This window comes from Laccaria bicolor, genomic scaffold (genome assembly GCF_000143565.1).
Source record: "Laccaria bicolor S238N-H82 LACBIscaffold_9 genomic scaffold, whole genome shotgun sequence".
Taxonomy (NCBI): domain Eukaryota; kingdom Fungi; phylum Basidiomycota; class Agaricomycetes; order Agaricales; family Hydnangiaceae; genus Laccaria; species Laccaria bicolor.
Genome location: NW_001889880.1, coordinates 1,341,838 through 1,353,755, shown reverse-complemented (window position 1 = coordinate 1,353,755; position 11,918 = coordinate 1,341,838). Strand labels below are relative to the sequence as shown.

The 11,918-nt window shown below is 45.8% G+C and overlaps 4 protein-coding genes across 4 annotated transcripts; all 4 read left to right on the top strand.

Moving 5' to 3' along the window:
• Positions 1-176: 176 nt before the first annotated feature.
• LACBIDRAFT_326309 (TNFR/NGFR cysteine-rich region family protein) lies at positions 177-3,136 on the top strand (the record flags this gene model as incomplete). The annotated part of the gene is made up of 6 exons (XM_001880049.1): positions 177-343; positions 397-419; positions 514-1,293; positions 1,348-1,686; positions 1,738-1,911; positions 1,965-3,136. The coding sequence occupies 6 exons, from the start codon at positions 177-179 to the stop codon at positions 3,134-3,136; spliced, it is 2,655 nt and encodes an 884-aa protein (XP_001880084.1).
• A 1,473-nt stretch (positions 3,137-4,609) lies between these two features.
• On the top strand, positions 4,610-4,903 carry LACBIDRAFT_319162 (uncharacterized protein; the record flags this gene model as incomplete). Its single annotated transcript, XM_001880048.1, has 2 exons — positions 4,610-4,757; positions 4,806-4,903. 2 exons carry the CDS (start codon positions 4,610-4,612, stop codon positions 4,901-4,903), a joined length of 246 nt encoding a protein of 81 aa, XP_001880083.1.
• A 646-nt stretch (positions 4,904-5,549) lies between these two features.
• On the top strand, positions 5,550-5,865 carry LACBIDRAFT_319161 (uncharacterized protein; the record flags this gene model as incomplete). The annotated part of the gene is made up of 2 exons (XM_001880047.1): positions 5,550-5,553; positions 5,609-5,865. 2 exons carry the CDS (start codon positions 5,550-5,552, stop codon positions 5,863-5,865), a joined length of 261 nt encoding a protein of 86 aa, XP_001880082.1.
• A 48-nt stretch (positions 5,866-5,913) lies between these two features.
• Positions 5,914-6,747, top strand: LACBIDRAFT_326308 (uncharacterized protein; the record flags this gene model as incomplete). The annotated part of the gene is made up of 5 exons (XM_001880046.1): positions 5,914-6,101; positions 6,166-6,240; positions 6,381-6,421; positions 6,499-6,560; positions 6,670-6,747. The coding sequence occupies 5 exons, from the start codon at positions 5,914-5,916 to the stop codon at positions 6,745-6,747; spliced, it is 444 nt and encodes a 147-aa protein (XP_001880081.1).
• Between the last annotated feature and the right edge of the window lie 5,171 nt (positions 6,748-11,918).

Below are 11,918 nucleotides of genomic sequence, written 5' to 3'. Positions count from 1 at the left end.
CATGGCTGTGCTATTGTTTGGCATTTGTTGTCAAGCCACACAATGGGACCAAACAAGGTAACCAAACAGATATAGCACGGCGGCTATTGTTCTTGGCGACAAAAGATCTCTTTGAGATTCCTCACCCGTCGTCGGGCACAATGAGTTTGTCGGACATAATGAGGTCGTCGGCCACAATGGCGTTGTCGAGTCATCCACTGTCCTTGTCCTCCTTTTTTTGTCCCGTCTCCGTCTCTCACTGCTCTTTACCTTCTACCACGACCTTCACGTCTTCTTCGTTCACCTATCTTCGCGATGTTCGCGACTATCTTTGCTATTCTTGCCTTTTCAACTATCTCAATATGTAAGTTTCAGTGAAGCTTTGGTTATTGGCTTGTATCAAATTTATCTTCTTAGATGCCCAATCTACGCCCACTGTAGTTTGTATTCCAGGCCAATGTCTTCAAGGCTATTCCAACACAACCAGTGCGTTCACCGTGTTCTCCTCTTTATGTTGAATAACGACTCTACTAGTTGGTGCACGACTATCGGCACCTGGCGCTGCCACTGATATCCACTTACTCCCTGGCCAATATACTGCCACCACCAGCCCCCAAATCCTTCATAATCTCCTCGCATCCACGTCCGCCACCCTCGCTGCCTCGTCAGGCTTTAACTCGTCCCTGTCATTGCCGCTCATCTTAGCCCTCCAACCGGGTCTCGCCGTTTACTCGGGCTCTCTGTACTCGGGCCAAGCCGCTTTCTCATCCCTCCCTTCCGCACCAGTTGGCAACTCATCAGTCCCATTGACTTCCCAGTCTATTGCTCTATCTTCTGGGGTATGGGCCTCCGTCAACGCCGGCTCAAGCAACCGTGTTATCCTGTGGGACTCAATCCCAGATGTCAATCAGCTCCCATCCGGCACTCTCGGTTCTCTTTCACTCACCGATATTGAATCTGCCTCTTGCTCCCCCACATGTGCCGGCTCGGGTATCTGTACTCCCTCTGGGACGTGTCAGTGCTCGGCTGGGTTCACCGGGTCTTCATGTGAATCGTGCGCTTCAGGTTTCTTCGGTCCCAAATGTCAAGCATGTCCTTCTGGCTGCTCTAGCTGTGATGATGGAATTTCGGGGTCTGGAAGGTGTCTGCAACCGACCGTAGCGAACGCCCCTTCGACATGTAATTGCCTCAATGGTGTATGTGGCTCTAATGGGCAGTGTACATGTAACGCGGGGTTCACGACCGCTGCTAATGGAACGGCATGCGCGAAGTGTTCTCCTGGCTTTTTCCTGACATCTACAGGTGATTGTCAAGGTATGTTGCATTCAGTGCATCGAGACGTTGATGGAACTAATGATTTGTGATCAGTTTGTCAATTGGGGTGCACTCAATGCGCTGATGGTACTGGGGCGTGCACGACCTGCAAGACAGGATTCTCACAAGATGCCAGCGACAAAACCAAGTGCAACCCTCCCCAATCCATTACTTCCGCCGGAACAATATGTCCTGATGGAAGCTTTGCCAATGGAAACGCCTGCTCAGCTTGTTCCTCGTCGTGTCAAACATGCACAGCAGGAACTTCCAACGATTGTATCCTTTGCTCTGCAGGTCATTACACTTTCCAAGGAGGATGTGTAGCAGCTAATACCAATGGCGTCTGCGCGGGAACGAACCTCATTGCGGACAACAACAAGCGTGAATGTGATAGTGAGTCTCATCCTTTTTTCTTCTTTGACGTTGGCCTGATTGTTCTTCAAGGTTGTGGTGCCAAGTGCACATCATGCATTATAGCCAACTTCAGCGTGGCATCTACTGTCAACCAGAAACAATGTACTGGCTGCATACCTGGTTTTTTCCTTTCCAACGGTACATGTGTGAGCGCCTGCCCATCAGGTACATTTGTATCCCCTCAAGATAATCTTACATGTCTTGGTACGTCCGAAACACCTGTCTGCATGATTGCCTATCCTTACCATTCTTTATAGCTTGTGATTCGACATGTAGCACTTGTGCCGGATCCTCAACATTTTGCCTGACTTGCTCTTCTAATCAACTCGCCTCAGGCGGTAAATGTGTTGCGACTTGTCCTTCCAACACCTTTTCGGCTTCAGGCTCATGCCTCACGTGTCATCCGGATTGCGCCACTTGCTCAGGAGCTTCGTTCAATCAATGCACAAGCTGTCCCTCGAGTCGGCCAGTGCTCATCAATGGCCGCTGCCTCCCTACCTGCAGCAAATCGCAGTTCTTTGATCCGACAACTTCATCGTGTCAAGCGTGTGATTCCAGCTGCTCGAGTTGCTCTGGCGCTGGACCCAGTAATTGTCTTGCTTGCTCAAGTCCCACTCAAGTTCTTCGGAAGGGTACATGCGTTGCCTCGAATTGCCAAAGTGGGACCAGTGTCATTGCTGGGTTGGGCGTCTGCCTCTCAGACCTTGTGAACGTACCACAAGTATCAGGTACAAGCACCCTAGCACCCCTTCCAACAATTACCGGCCTCAGCACCCCAACCGCCATCAGCAAACGCCGACCCTTGGAATGGTGGGAGATCCTTCTCATGGCGCTGGGCTGCGCCTTCATCTTTCTTGTTGTCATATGGTGCTGCCGTCGTCGTCGAAGAAAACAACGTGCCAAGAAAACAGCGTTGTTTGCTACTGGCGCTGTAGTCAACCGTGGAAAGACCAGTTGGCGTTGGCGGCTTATCCGCTTTGGCGAGAAACTCTTTGGACATCATAGGAGTACGCGAGTGGTCCCTGTACTCCCAGTGCATGGGTCACATAGCGAATCGATGAAGTTGACCAAGATTCACACGTCAGATATATCGGGGCCGTCGCCGCTGCACGGTTCGACTGGAGACGAAGAAGATATGGTCAGGCTGATCGGCTCGTACCAGCGACCAGTGTCTCCCGAGCCGTCGAGGTTCCATACCCATCACCATCGCCTGACACCCGTAGACCAGCGTTCGATAAGCGAAACGAGCCACGTTTCGGCGCCGTCGATATACTCGCAGATGACGGGTGTCCCTAGACGCGTGCCTGATCCTCGACAACCTGTGAAGAAGGAACTAACGTCTCGTTTTTCGTCGAGCACTTTAAGCTCGGGAGAGTACCTTTTGCCACCTACGAATCCGAAGAGCTCGAAGAACCCATTCTGGAAATGAGGTTCTCGCTTGTTCCCTTCTTCTTTGTTCGGTTATTTTCTAGACTTTTCATGCATTGTGACACGATATTACGCTTACTGATACGCTTTATGCCTTTGCTTACGGACACCTACTAATTTCGCATGGGACTATTATTCACTTACCACAATATGTAGCTATACTTACACTTATCATTATACGAAATGTGAATTCTGAGTGATGCGCTTGTGATGATCAAAGTTGTCGAAAGGCACTGTGATTGGGAAGAGTGTTTGAGGAAAGCTTGGACTGCTGAACGTTGAACGTTTGAACTGGCAGGGTGGCCATGTTTGTAGCTGCTACATACCAGATAAAATAAAAAGAGGAAAAAAGCGAAAAAAAGAGAAAATTTCTTATCTTATCTTATCTTTCATACATGAGCTGCAAGCTACAGACCCATCCTTCCATCTCCACCTGCATCTGGGCCATCTGTTTTGTTCTGACAGGGACTTATAGGTTGCCAGCTATCTCTTCTATCACAATCTACTCTGTTGCAGTCATCATATGGCTTTTCACAGCATCTCTTTGCCTCGACGTACTTATGGCATTTCCAGCATTTTCTTTCTGCTCTGATTTTCTTTGGAGGTAATTGGGGTGCTGAAATTGCTAGGACATCTTGTGCAGGCCTTTTAATGGTTAACAAAACGGTAATTTATGAAGGGCTAGCAGCAATATTTTCAAGAACCTTGGTTTAGAGGAATCAATATTTTGCCTGCTGGGGGTGTACATGTATGTGAGGCACTTTCACTTTGATTTTGGTCTATTTTTGATTGAGCAGGATTTTTTATCTTTGCACATGGTTGTGGATTCCTGGTGATGCGGCTGACAAATGCATCTGCCAGATGGCGGGCGGAAATTCCAAATCTGAGATTCTTTGTGAAGTTGGGTCAAAGTTCCATTGAGGCCATCTGGGAATTGGAAAGTATGGGGCCAAAAAGTACAGGGATTTGTCTGGGGTGTGTGGCGGCTGACTGGCACAGCATAGCAGGGTTTGAAGTTGATAGATTAAGGGACGAGAACATGTGACCTGGTAAATTGTCGTGTCGTGTTGCAAACAAGCACGCGCCATGCTATTTCTACAGCTTCTGAAGGCGCTTCTGGCACGTTGGTCTCTTTGTAGCTTGTCTACCAATCAAATTCACACAGCAATTCACCTCAGAAGAGTCCTGAAGTATGATATCCAGCTCACTCAACTTCTTTTTCAGTCTTCAGATGATGTGCCAGATATCCTTTCACTCTCTGTATCTGAATTTGTTTCTGAGGCAACAAATATTCCCATAGAGGTGATACCATCCTTGTGGATTGCAATCAAAGATGACGTCTGGACTACTTCAACTGTTGAAGAAAATTGTGAAAGTGACAAAGAAAGCTTTCACCTGCTTGGTTGGAAGTGTGGATTGAATAAACAGTTTCTAGCTTTGTTATCCCTACTTATCTGATCATTCTCAAGCATATATGACCCTGTATCCACCATCAAGCTGCTGCAGCAATGTTGATTGCCTTCACACCAAGGAACTTAAAAAGGCAGAACAAAGACAAGTGGTCATATATACACTGGCAAGCAGTGCCTGTCCAGCATGGTCAGTACATCTTTACTGTCCTGGTGAGTACTCCCCATTCATCTTTTAATATAACTAAACCATATATTAAGATTGCTGCACAAACTATCATAATAACTTCAAGGTTTGTGATGGTACCCGAACATACTATCAAGGTTCACCAGCTTACCTCCAAGTTGGTGAATGTTGAATAGTCAAGGCAGACCGGCAACTCCGGTATGCCGATCCTGTGCATACGCGCACGTACTAGTCTCATATAGGACACTGTAGATAGTTATAGTAGTTTGTAGTACATTCTAGTTACATATGTTTGTAGTATATAAGGGGGACTGAGAGTCCCCGAATTCATTACCTTCTCACTTAACCACTACCCCTCGTACTTGCTGCTCCAACAGTGAACACCAATTTGTTGAAGGGCGTCTAGTCTCGTGGTGAATCCATTCAATGCTATTGGGGTGGTGTGTCCTTATTCTCTAGTTTTTGAGATAATTGTTAACAGCTGTCGGCATTAGGGTTTCAGTGACAAACTGTTCACAAATATATGATTTGGCACTCTTGCAATGACAAGAATCTGATGTCAAGAATGGCAGATGGGAGTTTGGTATGAAGCTTCAAACAGAGCATGTGTGGGACACATTTGTTCTTTGGTCATTAATTCAATAGCATGAAGTATGGAGTGACACTGTTAAGGTTCCACACACCAGAGACCAAAAGCATTGATTCACGAAGCTCATGGAAGAGCGCAATCATTTGTAATTGATAACGGCCAAGACAAAGTTGCTCACTATTGCAATAAAAATGTATGCGCACATGGGAAGATGATGATGGGACAATACATGAGTATTTCTGATGTCATGCTGAGGCCTTTATTTTTTTTGGACTTACCTGGAACAAGGCAAATGCCAGGTTATTGTTTCAGATGGCATCACACTTGGACATCCCTGTTGTGGGGAGTTTTGCTGCATGACTCCCCTTGCAAACAACCAGGATCATTTCTGCCCCATACACTATGCACTACACAATGTATGCAGTGTTGTAGGCTGCAATGAGCTGATTGTTGATGGTACAAAGAGCTGCACCCATCCCAAGCATCAGACAATGGAGAGATTGAAGTTCCAGAAGGGAAAAGCAGCATTCACGCTGAGGGATTGACTTGCGCACCATTGAGTCACCCATCCCAATAATGCCTTGGGGGCCACTATGGCCATGAACAGCAATGACAATGACATTCAGAATGATGTGGATGACCAGGACCACTGGTTTGATACTACCAAAGATGGTGTGATTCGGATACACACAGTCAACAACCCTGGATCTGTCAGTGTTCAAGATCTTGAAATGCTGGTGCCTCCCCACAACACCAGCTTTATTCCCTGCAAGGCAGCAAAGTCAGAGACTGGAAATGTTAAACTTAAGTTGCTCTACTCCCAGCAACACACACACAATGAACAGACTCTCGTCTGACCTTGTGGAGTCATATTTGCATGTGCAACTTTCTTTGGGGCTGAGGCTGTCTCCAATGTCTTGGTATGTGCCTTGAATCATACACAAAAGGCTGCCCCTGATGTGAATTGTTCAAGATCTTTGTGAAGTGGGCATTCTCTGTTCCTTGAGCCCATAAACCCGAACACCTTGTATATGACACCAATTGTGATGCACAACAACAGGTCCTCACAACTCAAGATGAGTACTTCCTTTCAATGGGAATGTGTGTCGACGTCTGACACTTCCTCAACAAGCATAAAATCTTGCATGCCTTTTGCCAGGAACATTGTAACCCTGCAGATTTCCCTGAATTGCAGGGACCCAATGGAAACAGGTTTTTTAACACGTCGGTTGCTGAACAGGTGAATGTTTGGCTTGGAGGTTTTCATTCTATCTGCAGGGAGATGCTCCCTGTGAAGTACAGTTTTTTTTTGGATGAAATGATTCGTCTTCATAATGAGATCATTGTAGCTAAACTTGAGGCTCAAGGGCATCATCCCCATCATGCTCCCCCTCACCCATTGTAGACTTAGACAGCCAAGTACATAGAATACAATTGCCATTGGTGAAGTAGTTGATACAAATCAAGTCATGGTATAGTAAGCTATGAGGTATAGAGATGTAAAGATACAAATCAAGAGTGATACAAGGTAATAATGATAGTGTAAAAAAAAAAGGACACAATGATCATTGAAGAGGCACCTTACTTGCAAAAAGGGACCAAAGGCCCAGTACTTTATAGTGCCCCACCCATTCCTGCAGGAATCCACAGGAATGGAACTGGAATCTGGTGAATTTACACTAATATACACTTCTTATTTAGTTATCCTCATCATCCTGGACTTCTTCATCCAAACCCAAGTTATCCTCCTCACCTTCTTCTGGTTTCTTCATCTGCTTCCTTTTTGCTAGATACATTTACACTAATATGCACTTCTTCACACTGACTTAAAGGGTATGAACACTTTCTTATAATATTTATATATTAAAACTCAAATCTACATCTAATTTACTATTTTCTAAGTTAAATGAAGGGGCAGGAAGGGAAGGAGGAAGGGAGGGAGGGACGGAAGGAGGAAGGGAGGAAGGAAGGGAGGGAGGGAGGAAGGGAGGAAGGAAGGGGGGAGGAAGGGAGGGAGGGAGGAAGAAGGAAGGAAGGAGGAAGGGAGGGAGGGAGGAAGGGGGGAGGAAGGAAGGAAGGGGGGAGGAAGGAAGGAAGGGGGGAGGAAGGAAGGAAGGGGGGAGGAAGGAAGGAAGGGGGGAGGAAGGAAGGAAGGGAGGGAGGGAGGGAGGGAGGAAGGAAGGGAGGGAGGGAGGAAGGGGGGAGGGAGGAAGGGGGGAGGAAGGAAGGGAGGAGGGACAGGCAATGGTGTGGGCCAGGCCCTGGGGAGGGGATGGAGGGGGAGAGAGTGGTGGGGACTAATGGTACCCACGTTGTGTCGTCTCGTTCCTATGTCGCGTCATCGTCGTCGTTCCTACGTCGCGTCGTCGTTGTCGTCGCATTGTTGTCGTCGTCGCGTTGTCGTCTCGTACCCACGTCGTGTCGTCGTCGTTGCGTTGTCGCCTCGTACCCACGTCACGTCGTCGTCGTCATGTTGTTGCCTCGTACCCACGTCGCGTCGTCATCGTCGCGTTGTTGCCTCGTACCCACTTCGCGTCGTCGTTGTCACGTTGTTGCCTCGTACCCACGTTGCGTCGTTGTCGTCATTTTGCCACCTCGTTCCCACGTCGTTTCGCCGCCACGTTGCATTGGTGTCACGTTGATGATGCTGGTGGGCGTGTGGTGTGTCATTCGTGGCTGGCTGGCGTGGTGGGCCCTGGTTGATGGCGGCGCCCGTGGATCGGCCACGTCGTTGTCGTGGGCGCTCGTGGATTGTTGTGGTGCCGCCTCGCTGGTCGCTTCGGTTCGTTGCTGGTGTGGTCGTGGCCGTTGTTGGGTCGTGTGGTGTGGTCGTCGTTGCCAACGTGGGTGGTGGGAGGGAATGGAAGTGGGGGGACGAGGATGGTTGGTGGTGGGTGAAAGGAAAGGGTGTTGCAATTGTTTGGTAACGTTGCCTTTGTTTGGTAACAGAACTAAAATAAACAAACAAAGGACCGGATTCCGTTACATTCCATTCCTGTGCATTCTGCGGATCATTCCGGTGTCAATTCCGGAATGCCCAAATTCCGCCGGAATGGTAAGGCACTGGAATGATGAAAATGGCAGGCCTCCCTGCCAAATTTCATTCCTCCGGAATCCACCGGAATCCGCAGGAATGACCGGATTCCTGCAGGAATTAGGGGGGCACTGATAAGACCTCGGTTCATGGGTGGGTGAACAGATGGTATACAGTGAGGATTGGTTTGTTCTGGGTTTGTTGCTTGTTTGTGAGCATGGACTTCGGCATCATTCCTGCAAGTTGTATCATGAGTCGGAATGACCCACAAGTCAGGAAGTAAGAGATCACTTGCCAGACGCAACATCAAACAAGGCCTGCAATCTCCTGCAGTGAAAAATGTTGCTCATCATGGTAAATGATGATCTGCACATGCATCTCATCTGATGCCTGAGGTGCAACAAGAGTTGGGTTTGAGAAATACAAAATTCTCAAAGATCTTGTCAATCTGTGACAAACATACAAAACCAAACATAATTTTCACAATTTCAGTGTGCAAACAGCAATGCAAAGCACTGTAAGGTTGGTGGGAGCTCCACAGCAGGATTCGCTTTTGTAATTTGAAGTTTTTGTGATAAGCCCTAGGGTAGGGTTAAATTTCCAATTCTCTCCCATGTATGCCATGGAGCTCCTGCCAAGCCATAGTGTTTTCTCATGAATTAAAACTAAAATGTGTTGAATATAAGAATAACCATAAAATCCACCCCCAACCTTGCCCCAATATGAGAAATTTAACATGCAATCTGCTGTCTCCACTAATCCTGCTGAAGATTGTTGAGTAGTTGTTGATCAAGTCATCATTGAATATTGAGTGCCAATGTCCTTGTTTTTTCTCTTCCCCCATGTATTTTTTATTCTTCTCCACATATTTTTTATTCTGCATATCTTACAACATTTTTGTATTTTTGGACATGGGTCAGTAATAAAATACAATACATATGACATGTGAAAAACAACACAGAAGAAAGAAAGAAAAATATAGAGAAGGAAATTATGTAGGGTTAGGGCTGAAAAAATTACATCCAAACAACTTGAACAAATATAAATTGAATAAATTTCACAGTTGGCACTGCCCAATCTCATGAGAGTTGCCTTACATGGAATGAAAAAATACGCGGAGGCTGAGGAAGATACATGGGGTGACAAAAAATGCACATCAATGTATTATGCTTGTGCACATTAAACAGCGTATATGAGGTATCAATGACAAGATAATGTATATCAGTGTATTTGTGTATTTGGTGAATGGAAGAATTGAGTTGGTTGGAAATTAAAATCCTGCTGTGGAGTTCCTGCCAATGCTACTTGTTACAAAACATCCATGTGTATGGTATATTACCGTATATAAGCAGTGGTAAGTCTTTCACTACACTTTGTGTTGCACATCTCCCTTATTTGGTTTATAGTGTTACTGCCTGCAGCATCCTTACCCAGTACTGTGGTGGTGGATACCAGTTGCTTCCAGTGCATTCACCTCATCACATCATTCACATGTGAGCGACATGACTCCCTCCCCTCTCATTGTTCACATGAGAAGCAGGGGCCATGTTGCCAACAGGACATGACAATCAACAAGAAGGGATGAACAATGTTGATGACACATAACAACAAACGACCCCACCTCTGCCACCAACGCACCATTGAACCAGCAGGTCTTGTAGATCAGGGGTGGCCCTTTGTGGGTTTACTCCCCCCAGATACATTTCTCCATGCAGAGGTTGGCACAGGGAATAATTGGGCAAAGGGCTGTGTCTTTGATGACTGCCACAAAGTGTGTGGCATTAATATCCACCACCACCAAGTCTACACAGAAGGTACATTTTTGTTACAAAAGTTGACTTGTCTCTCATGCATCCTGTTCAGGTGCTGAATTGGTGGAATCAATTCTTGTACACTCCTCGTTCATCTAATCCCTTTCATTGACTGAACTGATAATGGTGTCTGAACTTGTTTCAGACATCATGCAAAGACAGGCGGAGTCATGCAATGCTCTTCAAGGCTTCCAGATCCTACACTTCTTATGCATTTTGGTGCCTCTTCTCAGCCTGGAATAGCATCAGGATTCAGAATTGATATCATCATCACTATCACCGTTGGTATCCTCCCCACTCCTGTCACCATCAGCATCACCCTGACTATCTTCATGTGCAATTTATGTGCTTTCTTTCAACCTGATCTCTGTTGAACTTGCTCCTACATCTCCAACATTGCCATTGGATGGGAGGGGCCAATTTGGGAAACCAACTTTCTATAAATGGACGTCACCACTCTGGGGTGTCCTTACAATTTGGATAAATAATGGTCGATCTTGATAGCTTTTCCCTTTCCCCCTCATCCAATCCTCAACAATGTGCTTCTTCTCATTCACAAACATAGTGTTTAAAGGTTCAGTCCATAGGACCACAAAAAACCGGTGGACTGAACTGAACCAGACCATGGTCTGGTCTTTTTGTCGGTTGCAGTTGCCCAAATTTGGGGCTGGTCCAGTTGCCAGTTGCCTCATTTCAAAAATATTTTAAAACTGTTCAAAGACCAGTTTAAATCGGTTGCAACTGGTTAAATGGTCACATGCGTTACATGGCATTGTAACCACATTTATTACCTTTAATTGTGTTTTTGGTTCATCAAAAACGGTTAAGAACTGAGAAAGATATAACCAAATCCATTTTGGTATTGTGCAACTTGTACCAGAATGACTTTAATTCTAACTCACTCAAATTTTCATCATTTTGCTTGATTCAATTTTTGGATATTGAAGCTATAAATATGAAAATATGCTCACCATCTATCAATGTATGGTATGCATCAAATAATTTACAGTTGCCACATTAACTTTTGCCTGAGTCTTGAGGAGATGTAATTCGGTTTCAGTCATAGCTATGTCATATCTTCATTAAATCTCTTAATAATTGGTAGAACAACAGGTATTTACATGCTTTACTATGCTATATAACCCATTTATTTTTCAGAGTAGTAATGGTTTATACTGGTACAATGAATTATACACAAAAAAACCGGTCTGGATCGGTCTGAACTGGTATCATGGACTGCAAAAGACCGGTCCTAGGTGGTTCGGTTTGGTTCCCTCAATATCTGGGTCGGTCCTGGACTGGTTGTGGTCCATGGTTGCGTGTTTTCACAGCAAAAAACCGGACTGAACTGAACCTTTAAACACTACACAAACATGTTGTGTCCAGAGTTGAGGGCACTCACACACCTGAAAACTCGAGGTCTTTATCATGCCCCACTGATTCCTGCCGGATTCTGGTCATTCCTGTGGAATCCAGCAGAATCCAGAGGAATCAAATTTGGCAGAGACACCAGCCAAAATGACAATCCGGGGGACAAATATTCCTTAGAAATGATGTCATTCCTGATTAGTAGCTGGAATGGACAAAAAGGAATGCAACCAGAATGCAATGTCCAGAATACACATTACTAATCAATAATATCAATAAACATTAATATGCCCATGCTTGATTTGGCATCATCAAACAATCCACAATGTTTGTCTTTTAACCACCACCATTGTCGTTGAGAACAACCAGGCATGCCACATCACCA